The 22,465-nt window shown below is 39.5% G+C and overlaps 1 protein-coding gene across 1 annotated transcript in view; it reads left to right on the forward strand.

Annotated features, from left to right (window-relative positions):
- ARHGEF28 (Rho guanine nucleotide exchange factor 28) overlaps positions 1-22,465 on the forward strand; it is a 110,915-nt gene that overhangs the window by 44,696 nt on the left and 43,754 nt on the right. The window contains exons 3-6 of the mRNA XM_054003863.1: positions 11,588-11,718; positions 14,052-14,353; positions 16,814-16,958; positions 18,225-18,336. Coding sequence (XP_053859838.1) covers positions 11,668-11,718; positions 14,052-14,353; positions 16,814-16,958; positions 18,225-18,336 — 610 coding nt within the window. The 5' untranslated portion in view covers positions 11,588-11,667. The remainder of the gene's footprint in view (positions 1-11,587; positions 11,719-14,051; positions 14,354-16,813; positions 16,959-18,224; positions 18,337-22,465) is intronic.

A 22,465-nucleotide genomic window follows, 5' to 3' on the forward strand; every position in this document is an offset into this window, starting at 1 on the left:
ACATTATTTATCAAAAGTGTTAGCCCTAGATAATACACATAAACCCCCACAGTTGTTCTTTATCTTCCCACCTGTACCTTGGTGAAGGTACAGATAATGAAAAATATTTTGTCAGTGGAAAGAGAGGTTAATATTTTCCAGCTAAAAGCACCTTTTATCTCATAAGCAGCCAGATCTCTGCAGCAGCTACCTGCAAATGCCACTACTTTGGAAGGAAGGAGTGGCAGGTGAAAAGTGGGTTGGATCACCCTAAAAAGTGCAAGAAACAAAATATTTTTAGTCAAAGACTGTAGGGCAAAGCCCTTCTTTGTGGCAAAGAACAGCATGACATCTTTCATGGCTGCATAAAGGAGTTTTACAAATAAGAAAAAAGAAGTCTTTCACAAGACCCAAACAGAGCAAGTAATGTGAGTGATATTCAATTAACCCTTCAAAAGTAGGGGTTAAGATTGATAATTTATCTGCACTTTCAGACTGGGATTGACAAATTCCTGTGCAAGATCCTATTCAGGAGAGGTTGCAGTGTGCAGGTGAAAAGCCTAAGAACTTGGACAAAAAAGAGATTATAAACAGCAGGAGTGCATGATCAGGGTTTATTACTGCAGAAATTTAGTTGTTGGATTCTCTGAGAATTATGTAATAGGGTTGCTGTTGAAAAATTATTTAACAATCTTAATTACTCATTTGCGTTAGAATTTTAAATGAATGTGGCTTGTTTAAGGAAGGGAGGACAGGCAATAACTGAGCAGTCAGTGCAAACATTTATGCAGTGTACAGAGGTCATTCAGGAAAGTAAATGTCTCAGCATGTAAAATATTTTAGTTCCATTAAATACATTGGCTTCATTTCATCATGTTGAGTGTTTTGTTCAGCTCTAGTTACCCCCCTCCCCCGAACTAAACAGAAGTCCAGAAAGACCAATGAGAATGAGTTCTTTTAGCTGAATCTGTAAGTGAAAAAAAAGCCAGATTTGCAGAAAAGATTCACAAATTGAGGTATCATAGAATTAAGCAAATGTTACCATTTCTCATAAAACAGAACAAAGGAATAATTGATGAAATTGAAAGATGAGAAATTTTACAACAGCTCTCTACATTTAAACTGCCATTTGTCCATGGAACACTGCCATTTGTGCATGTCTGAAATGAAAACTTTTATTCTGGCTGGCATTAAATAGCCAGTGAGCCAGATAGCACACTTGTGTAGGGAAAATTACTGTGTAGGAAATCTCTGTTGGAGTAGTTGGGAAGGCTTTCCTTGATATGCTCTGTCCTATCCATTTCTCAAACTGTGGCCATGGTGGGAGGCAGGCGAGTGCCCTGGGTGGTGTGCAGGTGGGAAGGAGTACATCAGTGTCTGCATTTCTGTATGCCTAGGGGATTTATATGTGCAATTTGATCCTGACATTCCAGGAAGTGGAGATATTTTGAAGTGGATGCTTAAAGTATGTATTTATATCCTCCCTGTATTTTCCATTGTCTGTTGTTATTCCCGGGGCTGTTAATTATACATATAAATCAAACAAAATCTCTGTGAGTGCCTAATATTTAAAGTGAAAGTCTAAGGCTTCCAGTGTCTGGGATGAATTATTCTTTTCAGGCCTAACAAAGCTGGCAGAACTTCAGTTAAGGGACGATGATGTATTTCAACAGTGTTATGTAATTTGTGCACTTTATGAAGGGCTTGTATAATTATTTTATCCCTGAAAATATGATGAATATTTTTCTAATGGGTTTTGAATTAAATTTGCATTTGAATTGCATTACTTCCTTCAACAAATACATTGTTATCACTGACTGAAATGTGGATCAAAGAATCACTTGAAACATAATACGGAAGTAGCACTGCGGACCCTAGCAGCCTGAAAAATAATTGAAGTGAAGTAAGGAATGTTAACAAGCTCAAATGTCATCATCTTCCAAAACCTGACATTTAAGCTGATCCACATTCCCTCTCCTCCTTTATGTGGAATACAAAACCACATACATTGTGGGGTAACTAAAAGAAATGTTTGCTGGAGTTGGTTAAGAAACAGTGGACATGTTATTTTGTATTAGCTCTTGTATAGCCACATATAAGCCTGCTTGAAAAAAAATGAAGTTTTTGTAGTGTAAAGATGTTGGGGGAAGGGATAATGAGCTCCTACTGAATACTAATTGCCTATGAGTTGTTCAGGGAGACTGTATAAGAATGAAAGATTTGTTGTAAATTAGTCACTAGCTGTATTGTGCATTGCAGTGAGGTTAGACAGGGCTGTAAAGGTGCCAGCTCTACAAAATCCTGATGATTCACTGTCTAACTTGGTGACTGTGTGAAGGAGAAATTACTGTGCAGACTAAATATTATTGGAAAAAAATACTCATCTAATGACAGTGTAATCTTTCTTCATGACACTTAAGCTTTAAGCTCATTTGGGCTATAAAGATGGAAGTGACAGATTCTGAGTGAGTTATCACTGCTTTTCCAGCTGCAACATCCCAAGGTCTGCCAAAATTACAAACACTGAGAGAAGGCGTATTGCTCTGGAGTGATATAGACCCAGCAGATTGATTAGTCCTCATAGCTTGGTGTTCATCTTTGGCTTCCTTAGTTCCAGCATTTTACCTGACCTTAATTTGAGATCTTCTAACCCCCTTTGTTTTAACATGGAAACAAAGCTTTGCAACAGTTTATTTACTTTTGTGAACTATTTTCTCTTTCCTTACCCGGCTCCTATTGTTTTCATTTGCATCAAAATGGAAAGGTGAGTTAATGATTCATTGGCACACAATGACCTTTCAAATAGCTCTGGACCACTATGCAGCAGCTCAGCTCGAAGCTCTCATACTTCAGCCTTCTTGCTTGTATGAAGAGGGTCCCACAGAGAGCCAGCCAGAGTAATGACACTCAAATATGGCTAGATGTCATCCTCCTTTATTGTCTAATTTTTTCATATTTTATACCTTATTGCCTTACATAATACAATAGCTAATTAACATTCATTGGCTAATATAATATAATTACATATACAAGTCACTTATTGATTGGCTGTTATACTACAAGCGTCTGATCAGGTTATAGTATATATATAGATATAGTATATATGACAGTTTTCGGCATCCAGCATTGATCCAGTATTTGTACAAAGATTATTGTCTTCTCAAGGACGTCCTAAATACTTCTAAAGTAACTAAAGTATCTCTGTAATCTGCAGGCCAGGGTTGTCCAGTTCCTGCAAAGAAATACCATCAAGGATATCGTGCCCTTGTTCCATGAGAAATTCCTCTACACTTCTGCTTTAATATTTGCAGCCTGATCTGTCTACATGCCTAGACGCCTGAAGAGGGCAAACATTTACAGCTTCTCCCTCCCCTGTGTTTAGTGGGCAATTTGATCCTTCTTCGTCCATTCGTTTATTCCACATTACTCTTAGCCTTGATTTGCTATTGAGAACAACAAAGCACAACTTTGGGAATTTGCTCTCTGTTGATTTAGCAGAAGAATGGACTCAGACTCTGATTCACCTTTTAATTACTCTTGGCCTTCCTTACCTAAAATGAGGATTCGAAGGAGGGCATCCAAACCAGGTAGAAAAAGCTATCTTCTTTTAAATGACTCTTACTTTACAGCTCTGCCTCCTTTTCATTTTCTGCTTCTGTGAAGGTTGCTCTATAAACAGCTTGTGTGAGCTGGATTTTCTTTCTATCAAAAGTCCACCTCACTGTTTTTTATGCCTTTTTAGATAATGGAGTTGGAATTCTTTAAGTAAAAAGAAAGTATTTTTTCTCCAGATTATGTACTGTTCTTTACAATTTTTTTTATTTCTTTACTCTTTCAAGGCTTTTTTTTTTTCCTTCTTGATGTATGTGTAGCTCTCACTGAACAACTCTGGCACCCTGGAGCTGCATGGGATGGCAGCAGCTGAAAAAGTTCTGCTGATTGCAATTATTTTCATTTAGGAAGAATTTGGTCATTCAGTTATGCCTCAACAGCTAACAGGTTTCTGGATTTTTTTTTTAATTATGAGAAAAATCATACCAGAATGCAGTGAAAAATGAAATGGGTCAGTTGCTGTCTTTGCGCAGTTAGACATTATCTTTCTTTGTGGAGAAATCTTTGGGAGGTAGGGATTATAAATGCTGTCAGTATGGGAAAGGGGAGTTTTAAGGAGGCTCAGTGACAGTGACTGGTAAGTTTATGTAAGGAAGAACTATGATTGGAAATTTTAATGAGGAAAGAAAAAATTTTACTACCTATAAAAGGCAAAGAATGAAGACAAAGAATGGCAAAAAAAAAGTATGATTTCTGCTTCCTTTCATAGAATTGGGAGGTTTTTTTGTGTTTCAGAAAGGGAAAAAAAAAACAAATCAGAGAAGATGCATCAGTGTCATTAAATACAGTAAGCCAAGAAAATAATTTTCACACAGACTGAGACCTAGTTTAGAGTGGAAAATGTGTACAGAATGCATGTTTTAATGTGCAAGGCACTTCCTCAACTTTTTCTTTCTTTTCTTGGGGAAATCCAGTATTTCCCATCTGCACAGGAGTTTCTGCAGTGTGTATGAATGCACATGCAATTTGCAGAGATGAAATGAGTTGCAAGTTGTGCAGTATGTGTTTACTCCATCTCAAAGGAGAACTCATTTTATCTGTAAATGCTGTAGCTGTGTGCTTATCCTTCATTCACTTTTGTTTAGACAGATCTTTTTTAAATACTCCACCAGTTGTAAAGCACTTGATACAGATGTGATGTTTGTATGTTACAGTATTGCACCTTATTTTCCATCCCTGTTAATAGTATAACAAAACATATGGCTTGTACACTCAGCTGAACTTATATGTGGGGTTGTTGGAGCAAGAAAGTGCTTTTGTGTACCTATGCATATTTCAGTGGTAAAGTTCAAGGGTTCATTTGTGCTTGGTGGATTGAAATTCTGTGTGTTGATGTGGTGGGATAAGTGCCTTTGCAAGGGGAGAGCAAGCTCATGACCTAAGCCCGTGATCTCTGTTTTTTTTCTGCAAGTGTTTGAACATGACCAGTTGATCTTGGCATGCAGGTGTGGGGCACCTAGCTCATGGCTGCATTTCATTTCTACAGGGGTTCAGGTCTCAGTGAACAAGAGACTTGCAGTGCCTGGCAGGAAACAGTGCAGGGTTCTTCCAGACACTCCATAAACCATGAATCTGTGCTGGGTGCTCCAGCTGTTCTGGACCATGAAATTTCAACTGCCACCTTTCCCCTCTGAAACATCAGGCTGTTGGTATCCTGACCTAGGGTTGCTTCTCTTGGGAGGCTGGGGACCTGTGCAGACTGTCTCACTCTTTGGAATGGAGAGTCAAAGTTATCACACACCACTTCCCACCATGTACCTCAGTGTTTTCACATTTTAAGGCCCAAAGTTTCATCGCTGCTCAGGAACCTTTCAGGCTGTGAGCAGCCCCTGCCCTTCCCCTGAACTCCTGGAGTCTGTCAGGAGCCCAAGTGCAGCCTTCTCTCCTTTGGGACATGCATTGCGGATTGCCCCCTCCTGCTGAAGCTGCTGGGCATGGAATATTTAAAGGGTAATTAGGCTATACAGAAAATGTGAACATGACTCTGTCTTAGGGATTTGACTGGGGAGAGGATCTAGGATTTTCTCCTTGTTGCAAGACACCAAATGTATTTATTTTGTTTTTTTATGTGAAATTGTCACCAGGCATAATCCTTACTCTGCACAGTCCTACCTGCTCAGAGACAGTGACCCTCTCAGCCATTTTGTGAGCTTTAAAAACTTTCAGGGATGCTGAGAATATCTGTCTCTGATTAGTTACACACTGAGTCCACTCACGCAGAGGTGTGAAGTGAAACCAAACATGCCATATCATGGGAAAGTTTTTTTTTGAGGGTTTTTTGTTTTGTTTTGTTTTGTTTTGGTTTGGTTTTTTTTGTTTTTTTTGTTTTTTTTTTTTTTTTTTTTTTTTTTTTTGTTTTTTTGTTTTTTTGTTTTTGTATACTGTTCTATAAAATGAGACACCAGCTTATTTCTGTTGGCATATTTGTTTGTGTAGTAGGTAAGGTGCCTTCTTCAGGGAGGGAGTCAGGACTGTGAATTCTGCATTGAAAACGGATGCTTTCTTACCTCCCACATTTAGGTGGCCAAGACCAAAGTCAGATTGACAAGTGATTTTATTCTTAGTGGCTACTTTAGGACTGCATCTTGAACATGTTGGCATTATTTTACAGCATCTATATGCCTGATCCCCCTTGTTTAGTGTATAGGTAACAAATGCTTTAGTTTCAACTTTGTTGATAAAGATAGTTAAATGTTCATATATGACAATCGCACTTCAAAGCCTACCTAATTTACCCTCCATGTAGCGTTATTTCCAAGTACTTGCTTAATTTTGCTGTCAGGAGAAGTTGTGCTATCTGAATGAAGGCCTAAGAAACCTCAGTTAAGGGTGCAGTTCTCCCCCTGAAACTGATAGTATGGTTCATGTCTATACATGTGCATGTCATTACATTTGGACCCATGCTAGGAACTTCTTTCTTAAATTCACATGACTTGTTTTTAGGGCAGTGTATCTGCAGTCCTGCATGACCCATGCACTTAGCTGTCTGTATTTTTCACTGGCTTCCAATTATACATTAACCCCTGCTCAGATTGCTGGGGGTAAATGTGATGAGCTATCTGAAAACTATTCATTGTATCTAGAGAAGGGAATTTTCAATTTCTTTCCTGGCTCTTGGCTTGGTCATGTTGATGAATTTAACTGCTTTTTTGCTGTGTGTTCTCCCATGAAACAAGTTAAGTTTTGAAAAAAAAAAATCATTGTTTATGTTCTTGCCATTTTCTGACACAGGCCATTCAAGACTATACATTTTCTTTCACAAACATAAGACATGTTTTTAATTACTGCTATGGTGATAATGTGTCTTTTTAAAGTTATAGTATTTGTATAAGCTTTGTGGATGGCAAAATACACAGATCTGGCGGTATAACTCTACAATATTAGAGAAGGTGTATAGAACTTGTGCCTAGTTAGTCTTTGATCAAGGTCTTTCATTTTACACATGTTTGGAGATTATTCTTCCCAGCATGACATGAAATAACACATACATCTGTCTTGACTGTTTATCAGGCAGATGGCAGAGAGCCACAAGGTCTTCTAAAGAAGGCATGTCTATTCTTTTTCTGTGATCACAGTATAGAGCCAGTGGGTGTTTAGTTCTGGCAGAAGGATTAGCTTGTTGAGCTGTGCTTGCTAGGTTGTTTCAGTAGCAAAGCTAATTCTCCTCTGTTCTATTCAGGTCATTCTTACTTTAGTAAGCATCTTGAAATCCATTTCCAATACCTTACAGAACCTAAACTCTTCTAGGGACACCTCTGCCAGTTTGCTCTGGCAGTCCTGTCTTTTTCAAACTATGCTGAATTTTTGCATCTTTTGCAAAATTTTGCAATTTTGAGTGCCCAAGGGAGATTTTTGAGACAATTTATTTGAAAATGGATTTTGTTAATATTCTTCATCTTTTAGGCAAGTGCAGCATTGCTGCATATTACTGCTGGTGCCTATTATGCTGAACTGTTACCTGCTGCCATGTTAACCTGGAGGGAAAGGTCTGCTGATGGTCCAAGATCAAGAGCACGTGTTGTAGGAGTGCAGTGTGTGATCTGGACATTTGTCACTTTTTAAACTATGTGGGCCTTTCCGGTGGAAATAAGTTACTAGCACAGTCAATGTGTAATTAATATTGCTCTCCCCCACATTCAGCAAGGCTTTAAACTTCTCATTGTACAAAGTTAGTTTGATGTCATTCCTTCACATGTTTGAAATTGAGGGGGCAAGGGGTAGAGTGAGACTAAAGAGGAACAGTGGGGTCATAGCGCCATTGCACTCAATGATCTTGAAGGTCTTTTCAATATACATAATTCTATAATTCTGTGAAGCCTGAAATAATTTGTTACCATTTAAAATGCCAACAAATATTTATTTAGTCATCTCACATTTAACCACAGGCTCACTGGAACATCTCCAGGAAAACATGTGACATTTAATGCAGAAAATTAATAAGGGTTTACAGACTGAAGATACTGCAGGTAGCATTTTGTGCTATAGCTTGTACTTGCAGCATCTTTCTCCAGAATTTGTTACTTAGGTTTTTACTCTTGTACAGAATTTTAAAATAATGTAACATGTTATTAGAAGGAAGATTTAGGTTCTTTCTGGCTTGGGATGTTGCAGTCCACTAAGTGATTGTGAAGACCCCATGTGACATCCCACCCTGGAGGGGAAGAGATGACCCAAGATGCTCATAGATGCTCATGGTCAAAATGAATGGCAAAAATCAGAGAGCCCACAAAGCTTACACAATTTTAGTAGTAAATTATAACATGGTATAGAAATTTTTATAAGGCAGTTCCTGATGTCCTCCTGATGTCCTTCCTGATGGGTTTTGCATAAAGAGGTGGTTGAAAGGGAAGCAAGAGAGAGTGAGATGTATTAAAGAGGAGGAGAGAGAATGAAAGGGGGATCACCAGTTCCAGCTTCAGTGTCAGTCCAGCTAGTGGGGTGTCCAGAATCCTGGGGCTCTTGTACAGCCCAGCTTTGGAAGAGTATGTTTATTTAGATATTTTTTTCACACCCAGGAGCTAAGTTTCTTGCTTTCTATACAAATGAGTTATCATGCATAATCCATTTTTCTAGACCTTCCTGGAACTGGTTAAGAGGGCTTTGGGGGCCTTATGTTGTTTTGACCCCTCCTCTACAGTCCATGCCTACTTCTTTACTTCATTCCTGCACTTGAGCTGTATTGTGTTGTGCTTATCTCCAGGATCCAGAAGAAGGATAATTGTCTCAGAAAAGCGCTGCCCTACCTCTTTGAGCCACATCCTGTTCCTTCTCACAGCATGTCATTACGGACAATCCTTGGCTGGCTCCACAGCTGTCTCTATTGGTGTTTGAGAAATACACATCAGCCCCCTTATCTTTGAGGTTTCTGTATCCCAGCAGTGGGCACTATTGCTGAAGTCAAGAAACTGACTTTTATACTCAGGTTTACACTGTAATGTGGGAATCCCTAATGCCTGGGCTGTTTTTCATGGGTATGTGCCAGCCTAGCACTGGAGATGTACACCACCCTTGCCTGTTGTACCCAGTGGGTTTATATATGAGAGGGAGTGCAGGCTAGGGAAGGCATTAAGCATACAAGAAGAGATGGAGACACTGACACTTACTTTTTTGCCTGGTTGTTGGTTTAAGACCAACCCTTGGAAAGCTTTATTTGCCACAAGAAAGTACTGTCATTTTTGCCAAATCACATTTCCATACGATGTGAGCTGCCAGAGTTTGATGAGCTGCTGTAGAAAACAATGCTTTTATATTATTTATAAACAAAGGCTTTGAGATCTTGTCGGACATAAGGAAATGGTTTGCCGCTTTAGCAGTTCTCAATATGAGAGTCACTAAAATCATGTTAAAATTCTTGCATTGATGGAGAAACAAAATGAGATGCGTAAGGATGTTTTAGTGGTATGAGATCCCACAAGGCTTGCCAGGACTTGAAACCAGATATTCATAGTGTGCCATTTCTAAATAGGAATTTCTATCTTTCTCTAAGTATAGAGGTTACTTGTTGCGGCTCATTTGGGGGGACCCCCTAAGCTGTGAGTTCGCTGGTAGCAGCAGGCAGGCAAGGAGACTCCACACGGCTTCTGAGGATGCCAATTAGATGAGGGTTTATTGGGGGTCCTACCCCTGGGAAGCAGCATGGTTTCTGAGGGAGAAGGGGGTAAGGGGAGGGTGGGGGAAAGGGGAGGGAGAAAGAGGGGCCAAGAGAGCACCAGCCACGAGAGCCGGCTAAGAGAGTGAGCGCCGTCCCCCCAGCACACTTAACAGGGAGATTCAAAGTGGGCGCGGAGTAAGATTGGGCCAATGGGATTACAGACACGATACTTCAGGGGAGGATCACAGGCTTGGAATAAACCATACATTTTCGAGGGGTGAGACAAAGCACACCATTTGACTAAAATATAACACCACAGTTACTGTTCTTCGGCTTTATGAGATAGAATCTTAAAACTAAATAAAAGCTGTGGTGTATAATTGCAGATTTGGCAGTGGTCTGGAACTTTTTTTTCAAAGCAACAAATGCACCAGACCTTAACAAGTGTTTCTAATCCAGTTGTATTATTTCATTATGGATTTTCTTGGATTCTAATTCCTATAAGCATCTTGGATGGGCTTGAGCAACTTGATCTAATGAAAGATGTCCCTGGGCATGGCTGGGGGGGGTTGGACTAGATAGCCTTTAAACTTTTCTTTCAACCCAAACCATGCTATATGGCTCTGTGACCTTCCAAAAGCAGTTGTGTTGCTATATTTATATAATGTGAGGAAAGTTGTTAGTGATATCTTTTCCTTTACACCTCTGTAGAAAATAAATTTCTGATGCAGCATAAAAACTATTTAAAAAATAATATTCAATAACAGACAAACTCAAATTAAATTTATCGAGTTGTTTGATTTTGGATATTTTGCTGGGTGCAATAGTTTCCTCTATCACATCATTCTTATGCTAGTGTGTCTCCATTCACTTCCAATGGCAATGCTTGACTTACAGCATTTTAAGGAAAACTGCATTATGACTGTGATTTTTTTCTTAGCCTATTTTCACACAGTCTACAACAAGCCTGGTTTTGTGCTTCGTTAAATTTTTCTTGTTTTATATTCAGAAGATAACCCAGTTCAAATGCTGGACTGGTACATGCTCTTTATTCTTGTAGCCAGTTTTAAGAGAAGTGGGCCTGTAGGACAGGATTTCTGCTGCATAAAATGCACAGCTCATCCAGCTTTTTTATTATTTGTAGTCATGAGCACACTTTTGAAAACTAAACTCTGGATTTCTGTTAATGATCTCTGGTGAAACTGGTCAAAAGCAGATCAGATGCAGTATTCATCCTAACATCCTCTTCATGGATCAAGTCTTGCTTGATTGCTGTCACTCTGTAAAGGCAGTATTAGTGGTACTTTATTTATATATCTTTTGCAATTTTATTGCTGGGGTTTTTGTTTTGGTTTGTGGTTTTGTTTGTTTGTTTGGCTTTGTTTTAAGAACTGTAATCTGATTTCTTGGTTTAAGATTAGTATTTATGTGGCTGCCAGTAAGTAGAATGCTTTAGGAGAGTCATTATTTGACGGCAATTAAACAATATTTCATTTATTTAATGTATCAGATGTCAGGTATTAATGTATAGGCAGAATCATGCATAGTTCTTCCCAGTCCATAAATCTTGTCCTGTGTTCTTCTGCAACCGCAAATCTCTGCAAAGTTCTGTTTAGGTGGAAAATAGAAGCTTTTGCTAACCAAACAGAGGATAATTTATTTTTTTATTTATATGAATGATTCTGTGGTACCCTTGAGAGTCTTGTCAGCTACAGGCTTCCTGGAACAATGTTGGGCAGTTATGAAATGAGCACATTTTGGTACAGTCGCACAAATATTACTCAAATTGTAATGCTAAGATTTGGATCTTAATGCTTAACATTGTTATTTTATGGTAGTGTATATACATGAGAAGGAAATGGTTTGAGATTTAATGGAAAAATTCCCATACTTTTTATTTTCCAGAGCACAGACCCTCTACCCTTGATGTTCTTAGGAAATTGAAGTCTACCCCTACTTTCTTTGCTGCAACCAGACTTTCTCCCATGCTGAGTGGAAGTGATGAAGTATATGCAAATTGCATGGTAGTAGACCAAGTAAGCTTATATTTGAACTTCTGGCTATTTTTTCTTCATCTTCTGTTAATTTAGTTGCATGATAGTAGGATCTTCTGGATCTGTCAGCAGTGCTGTCAATTAATAAAATTCTAAACTAAAACCACTAATCTCTTACTCTACTCAGCTGTATTTTGTAACCTTTTTATGAGGTCTCTTTTAACAGATTCAGTCAATTATAGGAATTACTCTCCTTAGCCTGCAGGAAGACCTCTAAGGCAGGCTGTCTGTTCTGTGTTTTGATGAGCTAAACAGCATGTGCTTCTTTACAGTATTGCTTGTTCATGTGCATTTCAGATTTCTGAATTTTATGTACATTCACAGTTTAGACGAATTTGCTGGATAATTTCAGAAGCTAATTATAAGCTAACAGTGAGGCTTACAGGCTCAACAAAAACAAGATATTGGTGAAAAGGTGATGTCCTATAACTGTCATGGAACCTTCTGATATTGGAGATCCTCACTTGTATTCCTGTCTCTGATTTGTCACCAACACTGGAGATGACCTAAAGTGTCATTTTACATCACTGGGTTGTACCTGGAATCTTCCCTCCTTGGTCACACTCAGATACCATAATTTAGGCCATGAGCATGAATCTGACTAGTCACAACTTGTGTGTAGTGTCTAGGTCTAGCTAAAGAGATGCCAGATTCTGGTGGTGTGTACCTATTTTTCAGTGATGCTTTAAGATATTTATTTATTTGTAACCTGCTTTGAGCTCTCCCTTGCCTGAAAGTTGGAATATAGGAGTAAGAAATTATCAGATGATGTTAGAAGTCTGATATTTTACAAGTGTGGTTTCTTTCCCCCTTTCTTAGCCTCCTGCCCATCCCTACTCCATTCCCTGAAACGTTTCACCCACTACATTCACTGCAGATCCAGTTCATGTGTGTTCAAAATGCACTGAAGAGATGTAATATATATTACAGATAAATGTATGTAATAATGACGCATGCATGAGCAGCTGTCAGGTGACTAAAAAATGTAGTATTTGAACAATATTGAGGTTGGAAGGACACAGATGCAGAACTGTTTCTCCATCACAGATGGAGATGTTACCCAAGTGTATTGCTCAGGGGGCCTCCAGCTTGGGTGCCTAACCTTTGCTCACTATGTGGCCACATTCTACTTTTTAAAATTGCTGACTGGGGCCAAATTCTCCCTTAAGCACCACTCAGCAGGAGCCAGAGTGGCTGCTGGAGAAGGTCTCTCTGGTGCTGAGGAGGAAGACTGCCCAGACAGGAATAACTTTTCAGGGAGGAACAGCTGCATAAGACCTGGGAAAAGCATTTTACCTTTGTGCATGTCATGTGCACACCACAACAGAAGTATTTCCAGACTTGCATGCACTATATCTTTGAATGCAAATTTGGGCTGCTGTAAAAATGCCAGCAGTTCTTCCTGTCTTTTACTAAGAGAAGCATAATTAAGATGGGGATGAAAGCACATCTCAAGAGGACTAGAAAAGAGGAAGTCAGCAATCAGAAACACCAGAGCTTTGGAGATGCTTGCAATCTTTCCTTTACTCTTGCTTTTATACAGGTGCTTCTTGGAGATTGAGTGTTTTAACTAGCAATGTGACTTTTCAATATTATTCAGTATCTAATTGCATGACTGTTGCCTCTAGCTAAAAGACTAATGGTGAACTGTATTTTAGTATCTTCTGCAGAGTCAACTGGAAATTATTTGTGACTAGAGTCTAAATTCTGATCCCTGTACCTGAGAAAATAGAATTTCCAAATCCATTCCTGTCTTTGTGCAAAAGGAGAGGTGCTTCAGGCCCTGAATTGCTTAATGGCAATAAATAAGAGTAATTTCCCTTCCTCCCCTCGAGAAACTCTGTTCCAGGTCATGTATATTTATCTCAAAGCTTAGGAAACTGGTGCTGAAAAACTAGAAGTGCATGGTGTGTAGGCTGATTTTTCCAAATTAAATTGCACAACGTTTGAATTCTCTTCCATATGTCTCCCACACTAATGTATTATACATATTTTTGCTCAGCTTAAGGGTAGTATTTAATGAAATCTATAAATATTTGTATCAATACATTTAATAAAAAATATAAATATGAGTGAGAAATTCAGCAGACTTGGAAATCCCAATTCATTACTGCTCTAATTAGGGAAAAAATTAATGCAAAGTCTAGAATCCCTTAGTTATATAAATTGCCTTAAATTCATGTGATGTAGAAAGTAATAGGGAAAATTCCCACAAAACATATAGCCATAAATAAAATGGCAAACTTCTCAGGTCCTTGTTTCCTGATAATATATCTTGTTGTTGCCTCTTACCAGCATTCATTTGTTACCTGCAGGCTGGACACTTAAAGACTAACTACATTCATGGAGATGGTGTCAGCAGTGAAATGTGTCTGAACCCCGCCAACTCAATCCCGGTGGGTAAGAGCTCTTCATCTCCCTCCCTTGAGGAGAATGACCGATTTATGTATCTTCCAAATGAAGAAAGTCAAAGGCCAGTAAAAAAAGAAGAAAAGGCAGGATTAAGACATGCCATTTCACCTTCTCATCTGTATGTAGCAGATTCATCTCTTCCATTCAAGACCCATGGATTTGCTAAGGATCGGGGCCAACTTTATGCTGACCTGAAAAGAAGAAGGTATGGAGGTATTGACTTGATGGTATGGCCAGAATAAGGATTATTTATAACCACCTTTTCTTTAAAAAGGTGAAGCAGAATGTGAAGTAATAACTAGTATTATTGGGATGAAATCTCTTGTTTTTCATCACTAATATTTATTGTCCTAATAATCTATTTTCATAAAATAGCTGTGAAGACATTTTTAACCCATAAAAGTGTCTTCTCGGTAAATGTATCTTGAATGCAAATGGATACTTTTATACCTTTATTTCTTGTATGCAAATACTCTTAACAAAATTAAAAAAAAAATCAGCTCTTCACTGTCACTGACATTGTGGCATTTTTGACAGATGACAGAATTCCACTGTGGTTCTCCTCAGTTATATTTTCCATTAAGAAAATTGTCCAAAATCTGTTGAAGTTTCTGGGAACCTTTCAAGTCTTAAATAGGCCTTTAGAAGGACTGTGTTACTCCTGATTGCATAGGTATTTACACAATGCAGGGTGTAGCTGCTGCTTATGACAGGTTCAGACTGTTTTCTTCTCTATTGCTGTTACACAAGGTTTGCTGCCATTTATCTGAAGACCCTCCTCCAAATGGCTTCAGAAATGCAAAGAGCTTTGGAGATGGAACTATAATTTTGGTCATTAAACTTAGGTTTTTAACAATTAATTTAAAAATTAAACGATTTAACAATACATTTTCTTGATGAAAAAGCTTTATTGCTTCTCTGAATAGATAAGAATCCTTCTTACGCAGGAGGAAATCTTAATTTTTCTCCCACATTTTGGAGAGTAATAGGACTAGTTGGAGGTAGAGCATCAGATCTATGTAAAAACAGTAAGGAAGAGAAGGGTCAGTCAATTATTATTTAAAGTGGGCAATAAGGTTTTCTCTACCTTTATTTTGAGTTTATTATGCAACTATGAAGTCCCACTAGCAGGAATATTTAACAGAAATATAATAAATATCAGACAGAGTTTTTCTTTCACACTCTTTTTTTTTGGTGGTGTTGTTGTTGTTTGAGGTTTTTTTGGTTTGCTTTTTTCTTGGTAGCTATAGGGATGTCCTTTAGAATACTATAATCTTACTGTGCCTCTAGTCAGAAACATTTTTATCCTATGTATTTTTAGATAGTGCACCCTTTTAAAGACCTTGGTTAGGTACTTGTATGAGAACTTCTAAGAGTATATATAAATTTTCAGAGTCATGTGATTTACCTTAGTATGTCATATGACATATGTAATTGATCCAAATATTATGCATAAAACAAGACTAGTAGTATGTAATTCTATTTTTAAAACAGCTTTTTATGTCAGAGAAGTTCCCTAGAGAAGTTACCACAGTAAGTCATGGATACTTACCTGTTGACATAGACATGTATTGCTTTTCAATTTTAATGTGTGACAGTAACTGATAATGCATTTATAGAAGTTGTTTTTGAGATGTCATGTGGGCTATTATTTGGAAACATTGCAAAATATTGTCCCCAGAATTGTAATATGGAAGTAGTTTCAGACAGTAGCGATAGATTTGTGCTTCAAAAAAGTAGTGATGTGTGAAGGAATTTTGGTACTCTTATTCCTGGTAGGAACTCTGGCTATTTAGACATACCACACATAATTTAAAGTTTTATGTTGTAAGGCTGGAATGTTATTGCAAGCAGTCAACCATTCCTTTCAGACACTCTGATGAAGAGACCATGAACTTGCTTTTGCAGGTAACAGGCCTCATCCTGGGAAACTCTGATACTGCTGAGCAACCTTGGTGCACTCTCCTCTTCAGGAACCCTTTCCAACAAAATAGTCTCTATGTGTTTGACATACAGACTTAGCCAGAGATTTTTCAGTCTGTTCCTCTCCATGCTTTTAGATGTCTATCTTTTGAACTGAACCTCATAAACTATCCCAAGACCCTCCTTAATCTCTTTTTGGTGTTTTTCTCTTCTGTCTTCTGTCGTGAAGTCACAGATGTAGATAAAAATATGTCTGTTAACAGCCATGTCGTATCTTCCAAATACACGCACGTGCAAAATATCCATCTATACTCATGTATACTGAGATCTGAGGGAGTTTTCTTAATTCCCCTTATTGTCTCAGTTCTCCTTATCTTCTTTGAAGAGAGACAGGTTTATTCGTGGAACAAAACATCTCATTTTTTGAGAGATGCTGAACATGTGTCTAAAACTCATGATCCAGAAGTGGCTGGCTGTGGTGGAAGTGTGTGATCATGGGTGATGCAGATATCTCCATTGCAGATCTGCAAGAATGCGTCAGAGGGATCCTGGACAGGGAAACTGACTGCCTTTGACCAGGTGGCTGCAGACCTGAGAGACACCTCAGGGCATGGTTTACCTGACATGATCATGGGCTGTCATTGGTCAGAGGATTCAGCTGTATCTTTGCTTATTGCATTAAGGTTGAAGTAAATTGCTATAAGGAATTCAGGAAAGTTGAAGACTTTGTTGTCTTCTTCAGTTCAAGTCTCGATGACCTTGAAGTAGACAACGGAAGTGGAGGTGTGTCGGACAGATCCCATGTTCACTACCGTCCCCTCAGCTCTTCACAGGCCATGGCTTCTAGCAGAGATGGACTGGACTCACCTACCAGTCTGCAGCCCAAGGTATTTGACCCTGTCTTGGTTTGAACTTCCTTTTAAGTAAATCGCTGAAACTATGCCAGAAACTATCTGAATCTGAAGGAGAAAGATGAGTTCCCAGTTGGCAGTGCTAGTATCTCCAGGGTCCACTAGCATTGAGTTGTGAAGCTGAAACTCCCTGGGTGTGGCTAGGCTGGGCAGCTGTCATGAAAAATGTCCATCGGTGATTTGCCTCAGCTTTAAAAAACACACCATCTATCAGAAGTGTTTCAAAGGAAATATTTCAGGTTCAGTGAATCAGCATTTTTTAACCAAAATATACTTAGTGAGAAAATGTTTAACCAGCTTTAGTTATGTGAAAGAGTAATGCTTTGTAAAGTGTAAAACTGGCCTGCTGCCTGTTTTAAAACAATTTCTACACTCAGGGAAATTCAGTTGGGATGTCCATTGATCGATGATCTTTGTTATGGTTATCTGTCTACGTTAATTTTCATTAGACCATGGTGCCATTTCTGAGATCTTCAGACACATACAATAACAAGAGTTATTTCATGTCTGCAGAGATTCTTTATGATTTTTGAGATGCATTTGTTGCCACTGTAGAATTTTATCTGACCTTCAGCAAATGATTTCATGAGGGGAAAAAAGAGTTCAGCAAAAACTACGATAGGGCTACTTTAAAAAACAATAAGGTAAGCACTTTACAGGAATAGTCTCTATTTATAAAGTGTAAATGATGTATCAAAAATCAGGGGGTTTCCTTTCAGGTCTTATTGTTGAGATATTTGGTAACTGGAAAATATTTTCAAATATCATAATGATAAAAAAAGCAAAAAACAACATAGAGAAAAGAAAAGAGGTCAACTCCTTTCTTTGGAAACTCTGACATCAGCAATTACTAAGGCATGGCCAAAGTCTCCATGAAATGTTCTTCAAGTATTAAAGTACTAAGATTAATGCCTTCCTTGGTAAAAGAAGATAGCTTGGTCATCAGAAATAATGGCCAACAATACTGTGTGGATGTCGCCTGTTACCAAATTGGAGAAGAATGTAAACTTTCTTTTAATCTCTTAGTTTAACTTGCATGCACAACTTATTTCCCATAGTGTACAAAATTTTATCATGGTGGAAGTAGGACAGACTTCCTAAGAATTCACATGAAGTTGTCAAAAATTCAACTTGAAGCCAAGAAAATTTATGCGAATGGTTAGCTGTTCCTAATTTATTTTGTTTCTATTGCTGATGAATTTCAAAATTACACAAGATTTCATTTGCTGGAATTTCTCATAGGAATGCACAGCGTTTGGGATTCGTTCACGGTCCTATTCCTACTCCTCATCCAAAGGTTTGGTAGGAAGACCTCACATTCCTTGTGACTTTGCAGTTGGGGATTCAAATGAAGGTCAGTTCTTTGGCTTTACATTATTCAATACCTGCCTGCTTTAGGTCCAAAGCTGATGATGTTCCTTTACAGAGCTCACCAGTGTGTATGTTTGGTAGCCTTCTGGGCTAGTAGTAACTACTAGATGGTAGCCCTACCATCGTCCCTCAATTTTCTCCCATCTACAGCCCTGTCATGCACCCATCATGCCCATGATACAGCGACTGTCCTTGACAGGGCATACAAACGGAGAGAGCAATAGCCACAAAAACTAATGCAGACAAGGGCAGTAATCCTCTTATCGGAAGATCCTTACCCTAGCCTCCTGCTAAATATCTGACAGAGACCAGGAGGAAGCTCAGAATGACACAGAAGAGGCACCAAAGAGGACAGAAGGTTCCAGCTTCCCACAGATCCTAAGCAATCTCTGAAACATAGGTGGGCTGTGGTATCTCTCCAGGCTGGAAAGCAAAACCCATCCACTTCATCAAGTAGAGTCAGAGATGTCTCTGCAAGAAGCTTGTAATTTTTTATGACTTGTTTCTGACATGCTTTATTTCCAGACGTGTCGTTTCATATTTAGAAGACAACACACACTTTTCTCAGTGAGGGTATGGGTTATATTTAAAAACCATGCAAAGTGTGAAATAAATACACTGTGCTTTTCATACAGCTCACAACACTTAAAAAACACTTGCATTTCATTTGACCTCTGTCTCAGTAAGCCTGTCCATTGCCTGTCCAGGGCAAGAGACAGGACATGTGAGCCACAGTGAACAAAATGGATTGGACACCTGGAGAAGTCTTGGATGCTATATCATTGGAAGTGTTCAAGGCCAGGTTGAATGGGGCTTTGAGCAACCTTGTCTAGTGGTGACATCTCTGCCTGTGGCAGAGGGGTTGGAAGTAGATAGAATAATGTAATTAAGGTTGGACATGACTCCATGGTCTACTCATTCAATGAGGAAATTTTTCTTGATATCCAGCCTGAACCTCCCTTGGAGCAGCTTGAGGCTGTTTTCTTTTGTGCTGTCACTTGTTGACTTGGAGAACAGGCTGACCCCCACCTGGCTACACACTCATTTTAGGCAGTTGTAGAGAGTGAGAAGGTCTCTCCTGAGCTTCCTTTTCTCCAGGCTAAACAACCCCAGCTCCGTCAGCTGCTCCTCATAGGACTTACTTTCTAGACCCTTCACCAGCTCTGTTGCCCTTCTCTAGAATGCTCCGGCACTTCAGTGTCCTTGGAGTGAGGGGCCTAAAACTGAATACAAGGTTTGAGGTGTGGCCTCACCTATACTGAGTACAGAGGAACAATCCCTGCCCTGCTCCTGCTGGCCACACTATTGCTGGTACAGGCCAGGATGCCACTGGCCTTCTTGGCCACCTGGGCACTGCTGGCTCATGTTCAGCTGCTGTCACCAGCACCCCCAGGGCCTTTTCCTGTGGGCAGCTTTCCAGCCACTCTGCCCCAGCCTGTGGCACTGCCTGGGGTTGTTGTGACCCCAGGGCAGGACCCAGCACTGGGCCTTGTTGAACCTCACACCACTGGCCTCAGCCCATGATCCAGCCTGTCCAGATCCCTCTGCAGAGCATTCCTGCCCTCCCGGAGATCAGCACTCCCACCCAGCTTTGTGATGTCTATGAACTGACTGAGCGTGCGCTCAGTGTCCTCACCCAGATCAGCATTAAAGATACTAATGCTGCCCCCTAAGGAACAGCGTTGTGGACAGACTCAAAAGTGGATATAACTCCATTCACCACCACTCTCTGGGCCCAGCTATTCAGACAGTTTTTTATCCAGCAGAGTGCACCTGTCCAAGCCATGAACTGCCAGCTTCTTCAGGAGATGCTGGCTGGGCCTGATGCCCTGGTTGTCCTATATGTGCCAGTCATCACACTCAAGATACTCTGTTCCATAACCTCCCCCAGCACTGAGGTCACCAAGGTCAGGCTGACAGGCTGTAGTTCCCCAGATCCTGCTTCTGACCCTTCTTGTAGGTGGGCACCACACTTGCAAATCTCCAGTTATCTGGGGTGTCCCTGGTTAACTAGAACTGATAATAAGTGATGCAGAGTGGCTTGGCAAGCTCTTCTGCCAGCTCCCTCAGTACTCCAATGATCTTTGAGATCCTTTCCAACCCTAACCACTCTGATTCTTTGACATTCAATGTGAAAACATACAAAAAGTATAAAAATGTTGTCATTAACTTTGAAAGCATTTAACAACTTCAAAAACTGTTGTAGGGGTGAGAGATACAATGTCTGCAGGCTTCCTTTTTCCTAAGAAACTGAATTAAGCAGTGCAGCAAATAACTTCTTTGATGTTACTCAAACTCACTGTATGATTTCATGTCACCTTGTAAGGAGGAGTAAGTATTGCAGCCTGCAGCATGCAGCTGTGTTGTATTTTCCTCCATCTCCTGAAGTGTTTGTAAGCATTTATATTCAACACTTTAGGTGAGAAGTCCTTGAAAAAAACAAGGCAGAAGAAAAAGCTAGAAGTATGTCACAGAATTAAAAGCTAGCAGAATAGTAAAGCCCTGTATCATGCTTAAAGTAAAAACAATTCCTTTGACACCACAGCCAAGGGACTTTGTTGGTGTCACAGCCCCTTAAGTTTCACCCAGACACCATTACTTGCCCTGACTTGGTATGGGCTTGGGTCCATTTCTTTTTCATTCTTTATCCCCTTCCTTCTGGGACAGTCAGTGTTGGACCTTTACATGTGTTGTGGAGAAGGTGGAAACCCATTCTTGTCCAGACTTTAGAAGCAGGGTGTTCTACGCTTGCACCACAGATGCGGTGTAACGCTGGGAGGGAGCATGGTGGTCTGCTGAGCTTCCTGCTGGCACTTCCTTCCACCAGCACCTCCTGCATTGTGCCTCTTTTTGCCAGCATTTTGCAAAGATGGGAGCATTGAACACATTGGCAGCTGGCAGTGGTGATTATTATTTGTGTAAGGCACACCTGTGCTCGCTTTGAGCAGTTTTGTCTGGGTATGGAACTAGCCCAGGAGCTTGGTCCAAGAAGCTGACTCAGATAGTTCATCCTGATCTCTGTGGACTGTAGTGGGATTATGTCTGGGCCTGTGCAGGAGTCTGCACATGGAAGACCTGCTGCTTCACCTCTGCCTAACTGCCAACACTTTGGACGTCTTGCTTAGGGTTTATCTATGCAAGAAGGAGTGCAGCTGCCTTTGCACATTGTAAAAAAATCTAAGCCAAAGATGAATTCAGAATGACAACAGGATGTTTTTTCCCCCACAAAATATGAGAAAAAAAGAGGCAAAACACCATCCTTTTCTTGTGGAAACTTTAAAATATGCTCAGATTTAAAACATACTATCTGCCTTTATTTGAGAGGTATTACCAGGCTGTAACAGTGAAAGATTTGTGCCTGCTCTGTAGATGGTGGCTTGTGAACAGTGGTTCATTCCTCCTCCAACCCTTACACTCTCTAAATCTGTGTCTCAGTTCCACGATGCTGTTTTGCATGAGGTCCTCTTCATCTCCCATGACACATGGTGTTGGTTTCTTACAGAAGCATCCTGTGGCACAGGTTGTGCCTGACAACTAACTGAAATGCCCTTTTTGTTTTGATGCCTCTTTGGTAAATATTCTAGCTCTTGTCTCTGATGTCCATATTTGTCTGAAGAGATGTGGATTCAGCAAAGGGTGTTTAAGCCTGTATCTAACATCAAAGAAAGCATAGTCTGGTACTTTGACTTAGGCAAGCACTTACCTTTCTGAACCATACCTGTGGTAGCTTTGCTAAAAACGTCTGTAAAAGGGAGTGGCTTTTTATTTGAAAATGGTAGTATTCTCTATAGTTTTGGGCTTATTTTCTTCCAAAACTACCCAACTGAGTTGTTTATCTTTTATTTTGCTTTTTAGAGAGCTTGTGAAAAGTATCTCCTTGGGTCATCTGTTTATAGGATCATAGAATTGTAGAAGATACAAATTTGTTGCACATTAAACATCCTAGGCAGTACAAGGATTTTTTTTTTTTTTTTTTGGATAAAGCTGCATAAGATGTGTAACTGCAAATGTTAGAAGAATGTCATTAAGACATTTTATAGCAAATTATATGAAAAGCAAAATTAAGGGAGAGTCATTGAAATCTGTGTTGTTAAGAAAAACAAAAGAAATAA

The sequence above is a fragment of the Vidua macroura genome, chromosome Z, assembly GCF_024509145.1.
Source record: "Vidua macroura isolate BioBank_ID:100142 chromosome Z, ASM2450914v1, whole genome shotgun sequence".
In the NCBI taxonomy this organism is placed as follows: domain Eukaryota; kingdom Metazoa; phylum Chordata; class Aves; order Passeriformes; family Viduidae; genus Vidua; species Vidua macroura.